Source organism: Stegodyphus dumicola, chromosome X1 (genome assembly GCF_044657685.1).
Source record: "Stegodyphus dumicola isolate Sdum_Otavi_A_Nest chromosome X1, ASM4465768v1".
Taxonomy (NCBI): domain Eukaryota; kingdom Metazoa; phylum Arthropoda; class Arachnida; order Araneae; family Eresidae; genus Stegodyphus; species Stegodyphus dumicola.
This window is the reverse complement of record NC_140780.1, coordinates 252,959,668-252,979,286: the sequence shown is the minus strand read 5'-3', so window position 1 is coordinate 252,979,286 and position 19,619 is coordinate 252,959,668. Positions and strand designations below refer to the sequence as shown.

Here is a 19,619-nt window from a genome sequence, read left to right as displayed (position 1 = left end):
CATACGGATTTAAGATTCGAAAATTCTCTACACACTCTGCTCGTTTTATCCTGAGACGAAACTATCAGTCATCAATGACCTACGAAGATGGTAATTACAGTGCTAGTATGGTAATATGCAAGTCCCTTTATTCGGCAGTATCCATGCAAATAAGCTTTTTATCATTAGTCCCTCCTTGCAATTCTTATCTGCATGCAGGTCCAATTCAATTACCCACATTAATATCACCCTACCTTAAATAGGAGTTAGAAGACTGTAAGCAAATATAAGCAGTTTTTCCTGAATTATACTTGAGTCTTCACCTCTCAAGCTACTACAGAGTAAATGTTATCTTGGCTCAGTAAGTGTTTCCCTCGCACTTTTCTGTTTTCAATTTAAAAAGAGTTCTTGCATCACAATAACTTTCCTTGCACAACCACTTCGGGGTTTGTTGAGCACATTTCCTCGTGATTTGCAATTTTTAATTATAGTCTGTTAGCTGCACGACTTTTCCCAATAATCTTAGCTGTTTCACCATAAGACTTATTTTCATACTTTAATTTTACAAGAAGATTTTTCAAAATCTAAACAAAGTTCTTACTATGAATTAGTGACTTTTTTACCCCTTCAAACTACGATCGCCTTTGGAAAAGAGAATCGAGATTCTGACTTTCACACAGAGTTGAAGTGTACTCACAAATCCAAAAGGCGGCTAATTTTCCGTCTTGCCTGCTTCCCGGCAAAGGCGTTGCTAATTTTTCATCTTGCCTGCTTCCAAAAATACCTAATGTCTCTACAGTGGCGCCCGAACTAAAAGGGTGTTGGATGATGATTCTCCTCACCCAGGATTTGGCGATTGTGTCCCCTAAAAACCCAGTCCCCCTTTAAAGGGGATATGAGGGACGCAGCCCAACCCTCCTGGCAGACTTTACGTCGCCTTTTAAAAGGACGAGTATACAAGGTATTTCTCCCGCCTTCTTAGAGTAGTGGTCTGCACGCTCAGCGCGTAATTGAGAGGTCCGCGGTTCGATTCCCGGCGAAGGCGTTGCTAATTTTTCATCTTGCCTGCTTCCAAAAATACCTAATGTCTCTACAAACTGTATACTGAATTTTGTGACATGCTGGTTTAAACAAATCTGCAACCAAATCGAACAGAGTTTGATGAACCTCTATTTCAATGGATATATGCAGACTTTTGTGACTGCATGTAAATACAAACTGCATTAGGTATTTGTCAAAAAAAAAAAAAAAAAAACGTCTTTTGACAGCTCATTTGGCTCCGTAATGGAACAGTCGACGCTGGAGGTGGATGGCTGTTCTCTGGCAATTTCTGCTCCTCTCGATGTCGAATACTAAGGGTAGTCGAGGTCCTCAGAGTTATTATCAAAACGTTATTGAGAGCGGCATCTTACAAACATGTCTAAATTCTATGATTACAAGCTTTCTGTCATCGTAGATAGCCTTGTAGCCAGACAAATCAGAATGGATAAGGCAGAATAAGGCAGATATTCCGAATCGCTAGGTGTTCGGATCCATTGATTTTAATTTTACTAGAGTCACGTATGCCAAGTTAAAACCCTCGACTAATGCTTTCATTATGAATTTCTGAACGTCTTGATCAGACGACTCGATTGGCATAGTATTTTCAATATTTTAAGAGTAAATAAACAATAAAAAGATGCAGATTTTTATTTACTTTTATTCATATTTGTCAAAAAATACTGTATTCCACCCTAGCTCTTTAGAGGAAGGCTCTAAAATTTTAAAAATATTCGCATCATTTTCTCCTTTCTCTACTGCACCTAGTTTTTTCCCCTCTGGGGACTAATTTATTGGTAAATTGTACTCATTATTCAGTTTGTATTTACACTTTTACATTAGGATTTGATCGATTTTATTTGCGCTTGCAATTATTATTTGAAATGTATTTTGTGCAGATTCTTCGTAAAGCTACCTGCACGTAGTAGGTGTTGTCACAATTAAGAAATTTTCCAAACATGTGATTTCACCTTACTTCTATCATTTACGTTCCAGCTCACTTCTATCATTACTTCTATCATTTACGTTCAGCAGCCTTATCTAAGTTCGATCTTTCGAATCCGTGTCTTTTGTTCGCTCCTTCTCCTTCACTCTTTCGACGTCCCTCTTGAGAACTGTGGTCAAGACTCCTTCTCATGTGAGGTACCCCTGGGTTTTACATGGTAAACGCGACGTGTCCGGCTCAATTACCGTCGGATACTGGCTCACTATCTATCAGGTATTGTAATATTAATATTACTGCGCATGCTTATTGGAATGTAGGTTTCTTTTAAAGAAATAAATACGGTAAATAAGCTGAGTTACGAAGTTTTACACTAAAAATAATCGCTTTGTTCAGGAATACATTTACTATACGTAAATAGCTTTTTCTCACAGTTGAAAATTAGCACGGAAAAAAAGAGACCGACCGATGCACATCTACAATCTGTGGTGGTTGGTTGGTTGACTTTTAATGGTACAAAACTTTGAACACATGCGCTAGACGAATGTTGAATAAAATCGAAAATGCACTGTATCAGATGAATTGTTGAAATGAACTTGTAATGCTGATGAAGGCATGGAGAAATGACTGAGAAATGCTCTAGCAACAACAATCCGTGATGGAGACAATGTCTAGTCATTTTTCTCCACGGCTACAAACTTTATCAAAATCTAAACGCCATCAAATGTCATCAAGTGCTTTCTGTGGAAAACTGGCTCGTATACACGTTACACATGGAAAAAACCACGAAAACGCCCATGCAACCAGCCCGTTCGCGGGATTCAAACGATCCGGGGTTCGAATTCTGGCGTACGGATTGGCAGCATGGGCGTACTTGTGATTTTCCCCATGTGTAACGGGTGTACGAGCTAATTTTCTTAGAAAATCATCCACGAAGGTATCCCTCCCCTTAGGCAGATAGCCCTCGAGTGCTTTGCCATAATTAAATAAACCAAACCAACTATAAAGCATGCCATTTTTTTGTACTTATTCGTAAGAAAGTATTATTACTATTCTTCTTCTTCTTCTTTTTTTTTTTTTTTTTTTTTTTTTTTTTAATTTATTTATTTATTCGAGAAATTTCCACTTTCACTTTCTGACTAAATTATTCAGCTAAATGTAATAACTAACGTTTGTTTTAGGATATGACTTCGAACAGCAGGTTTATGAGCGTATTTGTAAGAACCAATCCTTAAAATATTTATTTAATTAATTGTCAAATTCTAACTGTAACATCCATTAATGATGAATTAGATTCCTAACACACACTTTAATCAAACATTCTAAGTAGAATATCTACTGAGTTATCTAGGCGGCACAAAGACAATGTATATAACAATTATTTACTTCTTAGAAAAAGACAAATAAACTCTACACATTTCATTCATTATTAGCGCTGAATATTCAGCTTGTTTTACACATCTCTGACATAAATCTTATCCTTAGACTATCAGAATCAGGTTAAGTTAATTGATTAAGGCAAAGCACAGGAGGGCTTTATGCTGAAGGGAAGCGATTCCTTGGTGTAGGACTTTTTAAGGGAGAATGGCTCGCATTCACATAAACAAGGAAAAAACATGAAAAGTCTCATGCATCTAATCCAATAACTAGAATTAGATGAGTCGAACTAGCAGTTAGAACTATTCAGTAACTCATCTGCTCGGCTACTAGTGGGGACTATCGGAATCTACTATTTTTAGCATTTTAAATCCGCATAAGTAACAAGAGCTCCAGATTATGTTCATCACTTTGATGCCACTTGAATGAATGCAAAGTATTAGATCAGCAAAAAGTCCAATTCATTAGAGTGAAGCCCCGGAGAACTATCTGCCACGGTAAAGAAATGGCTTTCGATGATCATTTCTTTTAAGAAATCGCTCGTAATGTTACAAGTAAGGAAAATCCCAACTATCATCCCATTCTGCTGCAAATCGAACTGATTGCTGAACGCAATTAGTGTTTAGCAATTTTATTTGCTGGGCCATAGAAGACACAAATCAACAAGTTCTGAAAATTCAATAAAATATTAATTGATATTTTGCAATTCCCGATGAACAACACAGCAACCATAATTTTACCCTATAACATGTTCGTTTACTTATAAAGGGGAAATGAATGAATATCGGTAAAAAGAGAAAGCTAAATTATGATTTAAATTACACAAGTCGGGTAAAGAATCCTGCTGTACAGCTTAATGCAGCTATCCGAAGTCAGATCAGAGCAACTCTCCCGAGATGCGTCTTAGGCAATTATTGTTTGTAGCGTTTTCGGTGGTTGTAATTACCTAATTATTCGAAGATAAGGTAGAAAATACAACAAGGAAGTTATAATCAGATAATGTTTGCTAAGCGGGGCCCTATCTCTCATTTGTTTTATCTTCTAAATTATGTATGAGATATAAATAAGGGAATGATAAATACTTATTCAACGGCAATCCGTTTCCAGAATAAATACTCTTAATGAAAAATTTTCGTTACATTTTTCCACCGAAAAAACTGTGCAGATCACATATTAGACGTTATTTTGACTCAATGGAAAATGAGAGGAAAATTGCGCAAAAAATTTTAAATTACGCAAAATATTAAAGAAACGCCAAAAAATTCTTAAATACAGCATACTAGACACATGGTGTGATGTAATATTGAAAAAAAAAAATCCAATCTCTTCCGGAATTTTGCACTTTAACAGCTGATGGATATGAGAAGTCCATAAGCCCTTATGAAAGTTTATAAAATTTTCTTTTGTAGCCTATAAAGATACGAAATCGCTCTTGAAGCTTTCAATATTGAGTTAATTCTTAATTTCAAAATGATTGCTAAAATTAAAAAAATCCAGTTGAGATGCGTTATAGATTGAGTAATAATTACAGCACTTATCAACAACTACATATAACACAAATTTATCATAAAAAAAAATAATTTTACCTTCAAATGAAAGAATAACAAAGACTTAACAGACTTACAGGGTGGCATTATGTTATTCTTACAAAAATGTTTGATAGATAGGTATATATTGTTGCTAGGCAGCGATTCATAAATTTAAAACATTTCGTTTCTAGGCAACGAATTATACCGAACACAAGTTATACCGAAAGGACGCAATAGAATGCTATTTATCCGAGCTAGCAGCAATATCGGATAACCCATGGCCAGATTTGTTTTCGTAAAAAATAAAAATGGCTTACTTTTTGCAGAGAATTTTTTTTTGGGGGGAGACATTTAAAATACATATTTAGAATTCTTAGTTATACATTTAGAATGAAAAACTTCGAAATCATTCTCATTTTAAACTTATTTTTTATTTGAATCACCCGCAGGCAATAATATATGCATCATAAAAAAAATTTAAGTTTTGCGGCACGACTAATGTAAGCCACATTTGGCATCTTGGATGCCGCCATCTTGGACGACAAAAAAGCGCCACTACTTACCGAATGGCAAAAAATTCAACTGGAATCTACATCACGATTTTTGTAAAGTAATTATCAAAATTATTGAAACACCCCTTTTTTTGTACTTTTTTTTACATTTACAAAAATCTTTTGTATACTTTAATTGGCGTAAACTTTAATTGGCATTGTAAATCGACGAATGCAAGCACTTAAAGTCATCTCCCTTTTGAAGACTTCACGGCTCGCGTTTTTGTATATAAATACCCTCCGATTACTTGTTTATAACGTAAAATATGCATTTACTTGAGAATAATGAGAAAAATGTTTATTAAAAAGTAAAAATTAATGGTCTCGATGCTTATCCGATTACTTGTTTATAACGTAAAATATGCATTTACTTGAGAATAATGAGAAAAATGTTTATTAAAAAGCAAAAATTAATGGTCTCGATGCTTACAGTTTAAGTCTTAGTTTACTCCAGCGTTTCGGTTGAGCGGGTTTTAATATGATGCGAAGTAGGGGGAACTCTTTCGAAATTGGGAAAAAGGGGGTAAGCTCTAAAATAATTTCATCTACACGGTCTTAACTAAACTGTAGTTCTTCTCAAGTCACAGGAGTTCAGGCAACATTACTTATAAAGGATTAAATATATACATTACTATTATGAGCATGTAATAATATGAAACAGATGCATAATTTAAACCTGGATGAGAAAATATAACCACTTAATGACGAGTTTATATAACAATGAAGCAATATTAGGAGCACTTTGAAAACACTCAAGACACTAAATAACTATTTAAAAACTACACTTTGCTTTAATTAAAATCAATCAATGAACCATACGACAGATACTTAATTAGAAACACAGTATATTTTAAACAAAAATTATAATCTTGTTTTACACATGAAAGATCTAACGAAAACTTTTACAACACATAATCTCCTCTACCGAAATTCGAGCATCCGACAAAACCTTTAGCAATCGTTATTTTAAACACAGATACACCAGTTCATACTAAAAGACCTGGAGAGAAACCAAAATGACTAATAAAGAGATGCAGAAATTGGCTACTTATTTCAGTGCTGCCAGATGAGATTCAATGAGGTCAGTAGACATACAGTATTCAGAAACAGTGAATCACTTATCATTTCCTAATACGCTTCAAGTAACCTGTATGGGCAAACTGAATAAAAGTTATGTTTATCATTTACTCAAGTTCTAAGAAACATAATCCATAAATTAAAATAACTTAAATGGAATGTTTCCTATTCATTCAAATAAATGCCAGTAAATATATACAATACAAGACCAAAGCAATCAAGTTGTTATCACTGCCAAATGATTAAAGCCGCGGGATTCTTTCCGATGACCAATTTCCAGAAACCTCTACAGCATACAGAAGAGAACTATTTGATCTAGGAGATCTTTTTACTACAGATGAGTGAGTATAAATGGGAAGAGATAAGAGCAGCAGACTGCTTTAGCACCTTTATTTATGTTTTATTTGATTACGGTACGGCACAATAGGGCTATCTGCCTTCGGAGAAGGATGTCTTCGTGGAGGACTTTCTAAGGGTGGTGTATTTAATTATGACCAAGCACACTAGGGCTATCTGTCTAAGGGGAGGGATGCCTTCGTGGAGGACTTTCTAAGGAAAACTGGCTCGTATACACGTTACACATGGGGAAAAACACCCATGCAGCCAGCCCGTTCGCGGGATTCGAACCTCGGACCGAACTACCAGTGTTCAGCGACTTTACCGCTCGGCCGCTGGTGGGCCGGAGGGGAAACTGGCTGCTATCCACGTTACACACAGGGAAAACTGCGGAAAATCTCGTGCAGCCAACCCGTTCTCCTGGAATCGAACCCAGGTCGAACTACTAGTGTTCAGAGAGTTTACTGCTCGACCGCTGGTGCACCCATTCTTTTTTAATCACCTCTAGTAATGGTGGTCTATTTAAGTGACTAAGCAAAGCTCTACGTTAGGTGATTTCAAACTTATGACAGTAAAAACTATACAAAGAAATCTTTTCCAGGCATGAATAAATTGCACTAGAGACAGTGTTACAGATATATAAATATACATTAAATGAAGGAAAAGGTGGACTTAAGTAGAAGGCATGATCCCCTGAACTGCTCTACATGTGCATCTAATCGTATATACATCTAATGTAAGTGAACTAAATATTTATCAATGGTCATTCGTTGTCTGCAATTAGGACGACTGCGCTAACCATTACGAAATAAAAGAGAATTCCTCAGCTTCTGTTTTTATCATTTCCGCGCAATGACGTCATCTGTCGTCAAGCTTCTAAACATTCATGCACCATTTAATTTAAATACGCTCCAGCTTTCTGCTGAAAGCCTAAAGTTATACAAATATAATGAACTTTTTCATTAGTTTTTAAAGCTTAAAAATGCAGTAGTTCCTTAAGTTTCGCCCGTCAGTATTTATAGGAGAAAAAGAATTAATAGGCACTGAAATTCAACAGTTATCATAAATGAAGTGAAAGCAAAAATATACGCTAACATGTGTAAACAATTATAACCTCTCTTTAAAGGAAGCATATAATAATTCTGGTTCGTTTTAAGGTCTGGTTCGTATCCTCAAATCGATAACTGCAGTGCAGCATTCTATGCCATAAAATCGATTTAATGAGAACAATATAAAACTAACAATGAAGTAGAACTACTGATTGCACTTTTACCCTAAAGTCCATGCTCCCAGACCAAATTTACATTACTTCCCACAATGCTCAATGAATAATACGCACATACAAACCACACACCAAATATTATCACGCAATAAACTATTTTGATTTAAATCAAAAGTGTACGAATTTAATCTTCTTTAAAAAGGGGGGGGAGTTTTACATTATACTATAAATATCAGGTTACTTTGGTAAAATACATGAAATCAGCACGCTTCTTACATGAAAATCGCAAATTCTTAGGGACAGTATAAATCCATAATTGCCATTTTTTTTTTTTTTTTTTTTAAACTTCTTAGGCTGTGTAATCACTTTTTCTTCTTTATTCAGTTCAGAAACAGTACCTTTGATGCTGATAGTTAACTTAAAATGAATTCTAAATAATTCGAATGTCTTGGTAAAATATTTTCAGCAGTCTTTCACAACACGTGTTCTTTCTCCTTATACATGGATTTAAGCCAAGTTACCAAGACCCGGAATACACGATGCGGAATACACCCTATACTGCACTGTTTCTCAAAATCGATACCAGACATTTACAGCAGATATCTTTCTTAGCGCTAGAACACGTCTAACGTAAAAACAACACTTGTAGAAAATCTCACGACAAATATCAGCTTTCACGGATGATAATCATTACGCCTTCTGGTTATGTATCACAAACAAGCCGCATTTTTTACAACGGATGTGTAGCGTTCAGTAATTTTCTTTCCGTGTCGAATGTCTGTAAATTTTCGTGGAACTATTATTACATCTGGATGCGAATTTCCGTTAACGATAAAACCTTACGCGTGTTGCGCGAAGAGAAAAGTCGTGATGCGTTTGGGGAATCAGAATACGAATATGATGACTAAAATGATAATCTTATTTCTCCTCCTTTCCGTTACGTAACCAATGTATAAGCTGCTTTTCAGAACCTAGGAACTATTTAAATATGAGCAAATCTTGTTTTAGCAAACGAAATAATCGACAGGAAAAAGCATCAAAATAGTCATCTGTACATTTGAAAAGTAGTTAGTGATGTCAGTACATATGAGTTTTAAATGATATTCTCAATACCTTGAAAGCATGACGCTTGTCAAAAGGTTATTAAAATCAAAAATGAAAGGGGGTGACCGGATGCTGAACCTATGTTGAAGAAACAACAGAAAAGGATTTTGAAACAATGCCTTGCAGGCAGTGACAACAGGCCCCCAAAGGCTCCCCTTCTCTAAGATGTTCAGAAAGCTTCCCTTTTGTGATTGAAAACAATTATTCTTCAAAATGCATGGTTACAGAATGACTAAGTCTCTTAAATTTTCTCACCTCATTATTTCAAGGTTTTCTGTAAACAAAATGCAAATCATGAAGATACCAAAATATACTGCCTTAACCTACACATATAACTTGTTTTCTGAATGATCAAGGGAAGAATAGATGTGTGACATTTCATGCAATAATGGGGCACACATAAAATTTTAATACAACAAAACCTGGTGCCTGGCATATTTTAAGATTAAATAAATTGCCATAAATAATTAAATAATTTAATTAATTTTAAATTTATTAAGTAGAGGAAATATTTTTCTTGTGAACGTTAACTGAAAGTACGTCATGAAATAGGACATCAATTTCAGAAGATGGTTTTAATGAACTTATTTTGAGCTATCAGAATTGCTACACTGCTAGTCTAGCAAAATGCTTTTAAAAAACAATTAATGAAGACTCATAATATTATGGATGATGTGTTAAAAATCTCATTAACACCTATTCTAAAGAAGGCTTCTATACTGTAAAAAAGGTTTTACAAATTGTATACTAATGTAATAATTTATTCCTTCTTATCTTGAATTGACAATTTTTTAAGACAGCAACTGAACATTATGAAAGAAAGAATTCCTTAATGTCTGATAATTTGACTCAGATTCCTTGACATCAATTTCCTTTCCTTAAATACATTTATACTCACAGATTCAATACCAATTTACAGACCATCATCAATACCATTTTACAAATCGTCAATATCCAATTGCTCTCAATAATGATTTTAAAAAAAAAATTACCTACAAATATCCATACTCAATAACCCAACAATAAATCATCTACAAATGCTTATACAAAATATAGAAAATACAATTTGAAATTACTTCCAATTTTCGAATACAGTTATACACCACTTAACTGATCTTTGCTTAAATAAAATGGCTGACAAAATAACTCTGAATCAGAAATCAGTCATATTCAATATTTATTTAATCAGTTTTTTTCACTGACTTGTTATTCAGACATAAATACATTTTTTACAGTGTAAACAAATGATCTTAGTATATAGTATATGGAAATATAGACTGCTGAATTTCTGATCAGCTGATGGTTTTCAAATATCTGCTTTCATTAATGAATTAAGTTAAATTTTTCTTCTTACTAAAATAAACGCTAACAAATTATAAAAAAGTGCTGGCTACCCCCAAGAGGGTTTCTTTCCTGATTACTATCAATGATTTTTAACAATAGTTCTGAAAAAGATTTCCTAAATTGAAAATTCAACAGTTATTTCTTGAGATGTCATATTATCCTAAGATAACATTCAAGCATTTCAATTACAGCACTGTTTTCATCACATATTTTTCCAACATGATTTTATGTAACACAACAATATTATTGTCAAAAATGATGTAAACAAAAGAGAACCATTTTCATTTTTTCCATAAAAACAAGAGTAATTACCCACTTTAAAGGATGTTCTATAAATATGTATACACATTTATGTATATGTATATCAGTAAAACCTCCTATGTTGACCATTGTAGCCTTGGCTACTAATGTTTAAAATTAATTTATGACTAGTAACAGCATCATCCTAAAATAACAACCTTATAAAGTAAATAGTTTTTTCAGAGAACATAATAATTTATCAATAATTATTCATGTTACCTTCAGAGAAAACCAAAACTGTCCGGAATTATAGATAGTCATCCTTAGAGAGGTTTTATTACACACATGTATGCATTTATGATATATATATACGTTTGTGTGTGTGCGTAAATTATGCCATTCTGAGCAATATCATGATTAGCTGAGCCAGTTACTATGCGCTGTTAGGGCTCAGATTCAAATCCAGGAGAAGGATGGATGTTCGTGGTACAGAGGTACTTAAAAACTGGTCCAGCCAAACGTTTTCTTGAGACATTAGCAGTAAGTCTCCCCCTCCCATTAGTGGGCACTTAGCCAACTTAGGCTTGGCCACTGCTAAGGCCACTTTATTGTGGAAGCACCTAGTAAGTGGTTCTCCATTACCTCCAATGAAAAGATGGACAATTACAGCTATGCCTTCTCTGGGATTCAAACCCAGGCCCTTCAATACCACAATAGGCTCCCCTAACCACTAATACCACCTGGGTGCAAGTAAAAAAAGAACACAAGACCCTTGTATTCCATCCCCCTGGGGTACTTTCCATTAAAATTGGGACGAACTGGGAAAAAATCAAATCATCACTTATAAGCCATTTTGTTGGCCAGTGACAGATATTACTTTTTCCCTTTTAGCCATGATGTAATTCATGACCCCCCCCCCCAGAGCTTAAATTGCATTAGAACCCCGCTCCGGTACTTCTCAGTTTCTGAGGTAACTCGTGATTCTAGCTAAAACACAGAGGAACTCTAAATAAAAGGGCTCTTACACTTCTTTTGTGTATAAATGAAATACAATTTCAGAGGACAAATTTTATTTTAAAAATAAATATTCAATTATAACCACTGACTGCATGCCTGTCTTTCTTTGGGGAATAAACACTTTGATGGAGGGGTTAAGACTTTTAAGGAAAGAAAATCCCCCATTCACATGTCAAAGGCTTATTCTCCAATGAATTTATGAGAGCAGGAAAAAGGTTTTATTCCGGAAAGTACCAAACATAGTTATCCTGGTTGTGCATGTCGAGTGCTAGTGATCACTCAGTGCAAAGCTCCTGCAGACTTACACTATGTAACCAAATAAGGGGGATAAAAAATTTCACTTGTGCAGACCTTACATTTCATATTTTTATTGGAACAGATTTGGAGAATTTTTTTTTTCCCCAACTGCATTCTGCTTAACAGCTAGAATTATATCAGCAAGGCATTGTGAAGAAAAAGCGTAAGACTCTTCTACCTTTGTTTTGGAAGCTACACTTCTCCATTAATATTTCCATACGCTCATATTATTTCTAGTAATCTATTCTCAGTAGTGACGCTTTGATTGATTTACTTTTTTCCATTCATGTGCTAAAAAGAAAGGTTTTTTTTTTTTTCCACTCATTTCTTGAAGTATTACATTATACTGTATAGTCACAACTTAAATTCAGCCAGAGGCCGGCTAAGCTATTGCTTAGCTTTATTAACGAAATTTAAGTCCAGCCAGAGGTCCAAATAGGATAATTTTTTTTTATTTAACCATTTATCATGATTTAATAATTTATTACATTTTTATTTATGTATTTATATTTTACTGAACTTTAATTTTAATTATTTAATTATTATAAAATTGACTAATTATTTTAATTATTAGTCAATTTTATTCTTTTATTTATTTATTTTCCCCCTTCTTCCTGACAGTCTTCCCTGGGACTCTGGCACTTTTGATTTTAGAAATTAAGCCCTGCATGGACTTGATATTATTCAGATAAGGCTAAGCAAAAAAAAAAAAAAAATTACCTTTATGTATCTGTCTGCACCTGTGTATTAGCAAATATGTGTATAGATAATTTATAAGAACAATTCTTTTACTTATATATACCCACATGTGCATACATTTTGTATGACATATTCTAATTTTTTAATGAGCATAATGTTAGTACTCAACTATGTTTACACTTAAAAAGCATGAAATGTTTATTGCATAAATTCTTAAAAATAAAAATTTTAACTTAATTTAATTAATTACACTGACTTAAATATCAATCACTAAACTCTGACATAAGTAATATTATAAAAATAAATAAATTTGAATTTCAGAAGAATAAACCTTAATCAAATATCATGAAGATTTATTTTTTCCCCCTCTCTCAGCATCAACCATCCTACATGAATATAACCATTCATAATTTAAACTTCACTTGTTACCCAGTGACCTTACGGGGCAGACATTGAGAGTTTTTGTCATGTGTAATAAGTATATTAGAACATTTCTTTAAAAAATTCTTCCCAATTCCTTCTTAAAGAGATCTCTCAAGTGCTCTCTTAAATGTTTTACTATAAATATCCTAATTTCATATACTCCTCAATATCAAGATGCATCCACCAGTGGCCAAGTGGCTACAGCAGTAATATGCTGGTAATTCAGCTCCAGAATTTTTCATGAAAACATTCATACCATACCAAGCAAACAGCCCTAAAGTTAGATTTTCTCCTTTATAACTCATTACACATTAAGAAATATATAACAATGGTGAGATTCCAGCAAATCGAGATACTCTATAAAGTGGCATTTTGTTTTCAATGAGTACTACAATAACATGACATTTTAGTTTCAAACTACATTAACACATGCCATTTTTATTCACAAAAGAATCTTGTTCTTTCAAAAAGTTTATATCATTATATTAATATTATTTATCAGCAATTGAACAGCAAAGTAAAGTTTCAGGGACATACATTTTTAAATAGCCTTTTAAAAAAAGAGAGAGAGAAATCCTCCGAATTTATGCAGCATTTTTATTTTATAACCTAAAACATTCAGATATTCAAAGTACAGTATTAATAACAATATTCACTATAAAATGTGTTAAAAAATTATTTATAGAAATCTTCAAAAACCTCTAAACATCATATACTTTAATAAAAACTATTTATCATGTGAGATTACACTGCTTGTATTATTTATAAATATATACATTGACAGAAATAAGAGTATAAAAGGAAATAATATAAAATTTATATTTATTTTACTATAATGTGCTAGCTTTCAAATAATGGTTAAGTTCTGATACATCTAATTATGAAAATAAAAACTACATATTGGTTTACATTAAAAAATAAACAAAAGTATTTTACGCTGAGCACTGAAATACATACACTGCTATTTTTCATTTATTCTTTTCAATGCACAGTATGAGATAACCATATGAAAATTTATTAATATTGTTTATGTATTATTTTTTTAAAATATATATACACAATTGATATTCATGTTACTTGCAATCCAACTGACACTAACAATTCATTTTAATGAACTTTTTTTAAAAAAAATTTTATAACTAAATATTGTAAATTAAAAAGATTAATTACTGTAATATAATAATTATGGCATTGAAAGTAATGCATCAGGCCCCCCTTAGTATATTTGTTTCTGAATTATAAAAATCATATATAGTTTTACTGTTTATGGTTATTATAATTTTAAAAACTAATTAAGAGAAAAATCCTGTTCTTATTAATAACTATATCTAATAAATAAGATATATAAAAGACCTTAATTATGCAATAGACATAATTTAGACACAAAAAATAATTAGCTATAACATCTCAAAAACAATGTATACCTAAGTACAAAATTACTATCATCTGACAAAAAGAAATATATTCAAATATTAACTAAACACAAATACGGTGATGTTTTATAGAAACAGCTTGAAAATACTTTGAGGTAATATTATAGTATATTTAAGATATGCATTGTTTAAGTAATAAGTTCTCAGGACATCAGTTCCCATACCCTCTTTGACAATACCTCTACAATACAAACAGAACTCTCTTCATAACCACCACCAGTGCTTTAAACTTATAACCCCATGAAGTTTGTACATAGATCATAAATTCAACATATACTTCCAGAAAAAAATAGTATTCTTCATCAGAAAAATATCATATCAGAAAAATAGCACTAATACGTATCTTTTAATATTATGTGCCATATTATTGTAAATTATATTTATATGGATATGCATTATTATATCTCCTAACACATATTTTTTATAATATTATATACCATATTTACTTCAAAAATAACTTTGTAGCTCAATTATTCCCGGACATTAAGCATGTGTAAAATATTTTCACATATTATTTACTTTACATGTTTACATAAATTAAATAGTGTATGAAAAATAAACCTTTAACAGTAATTCTTGATACACACAAAAATGTCCAAAAGCCTCTTTTAAAACAGTTTTCATTTAATGAAAGATCAGTTTCATTACAATGAAAAATATATTTAGAATACAATAACTAGCCTTCCAGACTAATCACTAAATGTAAATTTTGGCATTTCAGTGTACAGATAATGAAAATGACTCCTTCAGAAAAAGTGATCAAAACTCATTGAAAGCAAATTTAAAAGAAAAATTTAGAAATATATAAATGTCTAACAATATCATTTTTTTAGTAGAAGTATTTTAATGTGATGTGAACAAACATTATCTACTATTTTGAAACCAACATTAATTGTGGTAGTTTTTGCTTCTCACACAAAATGCACAATAATGAACACAATAAGATAAATATCAATGAATGAAAACAATTCATAAGTTCAACAGCTTTTCAAGGCATTAAGATAAGCAATCACAAACACTTGAGATTAATCAGAGTTCTAAATGAACCATATATATATTGTAAGGAATTATCTCAGTTCAGATGAGTTACCTCTCCTTAAAAGGAATTTAAATACAAAAAACATGTCTTGTTCCCTAAAACATTTTACTAATATTTATGAATTTTCTACTTAAGCCAAAACTGATTCTATATGTTCAGTTAGCTGGCAAGGTAATTAAAGTAACTTTAATGTTTAACGCCGGCTACCACATAAAATGTCATTCATATTTATGAATCTCTGATCTAGAGAGAAACTCAGGGAGAGTAAATCAAATGAATCTTAATAATAAAATTTCGATTCAAGATATTTTCTAAAACACTGCATTCCAGCTGACAGCAATAAACGAATATTAGATCGATATTGCATGTTACTATCAAAATTTAAATAACATTTACTTCCAGATCTCAGAATGTAAACAAAAAATTTTTAATATATCATTTAATTTTTTATGAAAAAAGACAATTTATTAATGATAATCTTCTATTCACAGTCTTCTTATATGACGAAAGACCCGTAGAAACATTTTCAGGAACTACCAGAATATGAATTCAAATTAAAGGAGCAAAGGGCTCGGAGCCCTCCGGCATTTCGTGACTAATTTTGGAAAGAAGCTACGGGAAGTCGTACGGAGGATTCCCCCGACGAATACGACTTCCGGTCGGTCCTTAACCCTAACGGCGTAAAAGAGGGCTTTGACTTACCTGCGATTTTTAAAACGGCTCGATCTGCAGGATCGAGCTGTAAGATACTCAAAGGTTTATCCTTGGCCCATTCAGATAGACTTTGACTGAAATCCATTGCCTCCTGTGTTCTCACATGGAGCGGAGACGAAGCCGGTTTCAGAGACTACCCATCACTCGTCTGCTATTGCCACTATTCCAAGCTACTCTATTTTGGTACTCCATTAAGCCTAACAAATACTCCGCATAAAAGCAGGCGATGCCTGAGAGCCTCTGTCGACGGAGGGTTGTACGCATCTTTCGCCAAAACTTCGCCAAATCGTCAATACTCTCTCTTGCCTGTATCGTTTCAGGGTTAAAAGAAATGCATATATATGATAAAAACTATTGTATGCAATTGATACAGTATAGTAACGTCAATTCTAGCTTATAAATGAAGATACTTTCGTTGATTCTTAAATGCATGTTTTTATCAAAGTTACTTAAACGATGTGAATTGAACATAAATTACTTACTTTTTTTATGGTTTGTTTATTTATCTAAAAATGAAACAAAAGATTCGGAAGCTAAGAAAAGGGGTGCTTTTGATACTTTATTAAGAATATTACTTGGCATTTGCATCATGCATGAGACAAGAAAAACTATACAGCAATTGCACTTCTCCGTAGGGTGTGTTGAACCTGAAACAAATAGATTATTATCACCACCATAAAAATTTAAGAGTTTCTTCTAGTAAGTTTTTTTAGCATAGATTTTGGGCAGGCAGTACTGTTTTTTTAATTCACCTCTAAAAAGAGGCTATCAAAAAGTATTTATAATATTGTATCCTTAAAGTTTCGTGACTTTCTCTAAACTGAATATTTCAAATCCATTTGCTTTTGGCACAACACAAGTTGGGAAGATAAGGATGAAAAAAATAAATAAATAAAATAAATATTATGAAAATAGTTCTCTAACCTAAAATCATGGACCTTATAAGAGATAGACTAACCCAGTGGGCGGGGCGCGCGTCACCGACATGTCGGCAAGAAAGAGTAGGGACGATCTGGTTTACTTTAACACTGAAACCTATGGCGTTTGTATCACGCTTTTTAATTATTAAATGTGATACGTTGTATAGTGAATTATGAAAGCCACAGTTTTTTCCAAATAAGATTTACTTATTTGGAAAAAATTAAAGCATTCATTAAAGCACTTTTTACTGCATTTTGTTCACGCTTAATTCTTGTACAGACATTTTTACTTTCGTAAAACGGTAAAAACTCTAAGCACAAAATTTAATTTTAAGCACTTAATTTTGCATACAAATAATGTAAAATTAAATAAGATTGATAGTGCGTGATGCTTTGAAATAAATAAGGTAAAATTAAACAAGAGCTGATAATTTTTTTTTTTTTTTTTTAAATTTAATGACCATTTTCAGGCACTGATTTTCAATACTATAATAACATTACAAAGCAATCATTTATTTGATTATATCCATCATTAACTTATTAAATTAAAGTGGAATATTTATTTTAGTAATTTATAAAATTCGGAAGCATAAAATTTTCTGAGTGTAATGAAGGGGGAAAAAAAAAGGTAAAATAAAATCTAGAAGCACTCAAATTTTATATTACGCCCAAAAGGAAACTTTTTTAAACTTTTTGTGTGTTACCTATATTCATTGAATATCATGTTTTTCGCCCGTAAACCCCACACATTTGAAAACAGCATATCTTTAGAATTTCCGCACTGGAGATAAAACTGTTATTTTCCGTACAGTGCTCACTCTGAATTTGTTGAGTTTGTTAATCAAATATTCGTTAAAGTTTTACAAAATGTGAAATAGATTAAAACAAATTCGAAATTCGGCCGTCCCGATGACCATCTTCGGATGGCGGATTACGTTATTCTAAATTTGATGGCTCTAGATATTGTCGTTTTTGCCACAGTACGAGAAACATACATGTATTCATGCAGATTATTCATTATTTAATTTCTTTAAATATAATACAGGGGATAATATTTGGTAACAACAATTTGCAAGGAGACACGGACACTTATAGTAAAACAGCAAAATGCCGCTTCGAAACTAACAACCTTTCTAGGCTACCGACCCTTAGAGCTAATACATTAAAATAACAATAAAAAAAAAAAAAATCTTATGCAGAACTAAAAATAAAATAAAAAATAATCACTATAAAATGCAAGCAAAATTAATTATTACGGTTAAATACAATTTTAATATTAGAATTAAATGTATAAAAATTAAGATGTCAAAAGTGCTTATCACTATGTATTATGAAATATAATTGAAATAAAATTCCTTTATAGAAATTGTGCTATAATACTCATCTATAATTTTTAAAAAAGCAGCAAAATTTAGAATTTTAAACAAAACTTTCAAAAATTCGTTTTTAAATATTTTAGTATTTTTTCTTATTTACACCAATAAAAAGCATAAAAACTGCTAGAGAAAATTGCTTGTTTGAAATTTTCTATTAGTTCAGATTTAAAATATTATTTTCTAAAAGAAGTAGTTACAAATTTCGTTACAGCATAGGAAAAGCTAAAAAAATATCCAGCCCTGAAAGCATGCAATAGCTTTATAATTATTTGGAACGTTAATTATGCTTGATAAATATGCTAAATTTTTAAAAATCAATCTCAATTTCAAAAATAAAAATATGTAGAAATTCTAATTTGTGAAATGAGGCGCTACAACCAGCTTTTCTTGACAATTATACAGGCTGCAATAGGAAACCACTGTTAAATTTCTGCAAGTCGTCCCTACTCCTCCGGATGTGATCAAGGTGACAGCCGGGAATGCCTCAGACGAGAGAGAAAACCCATTTGGGTTAGTCTATTTCTTATAAGGTCCATGCCTAAAATTCACAACAGTTTTTATTTCCGACAACTTTTAAAAGAAAATTTTCTATACTGTTACTAAACACTTTTTCCTTTTATTATTATTATTATTAGAGTTTGTCTAAATCCAAAAGCTTAGATAATATTCTTATAGAATTGCGGTTGCAATGTATGCAAAATCATAACAAAATTAAATATTCCTGTTATTTTCACAGCAAAAAAATTAAAACATGGCATCTCTAAAATTTCTATCAAAAAAAAAAAAAAAAAAAATAGGAGAATTATTACATAGGTAGAAATTAGCAAGATAATATTAAAAACACCAGTTTAATGCTTCAAGAGGCTAGGATGGAGGAATTTATAGCCATTTGATTATCCGACATACTCCAAAGGAATTGTTACACCTTGTAATATCTACTTGCTTAATTTTTGGTGTGACA

General features: G+C 32.2%; 1 protein-coding gene across 7 annotated transcripts in view; it reads right to left on the bottom strand.

The window, feature by feature from the left end:
* LOC118197123 (uncharacterized) overlaps positions 1-16,565 on the bottom strand; it is a 466,504-nt gene extending 449,939 nt beyond the window's left edge. For 4 of the 7 annotated variants that reach the window (XM_085807496.1, XM_085807497.1, XM_085807498.1 and 1 more), the window contains exon 1: positions 16,351-16,556. In XM_085807496.1, the coding sequence (XP_085663622.1) occupies positions 16,351-16,447 (97 nt within the window). In that variant the 5' untranslated portion in view covers positions 16,448-16,556. Of the gene's footprint in view, positions 1-16,350 lie in introns of all 7 variants that reach the window. The other 3 variants (XM_085807503.1, XM_085807502.1, XM_085807499.1) reach the window with 2 other exon arrangements.
* Positions 16,566-19,619: the final 3,054 nt, after the last annotated feature.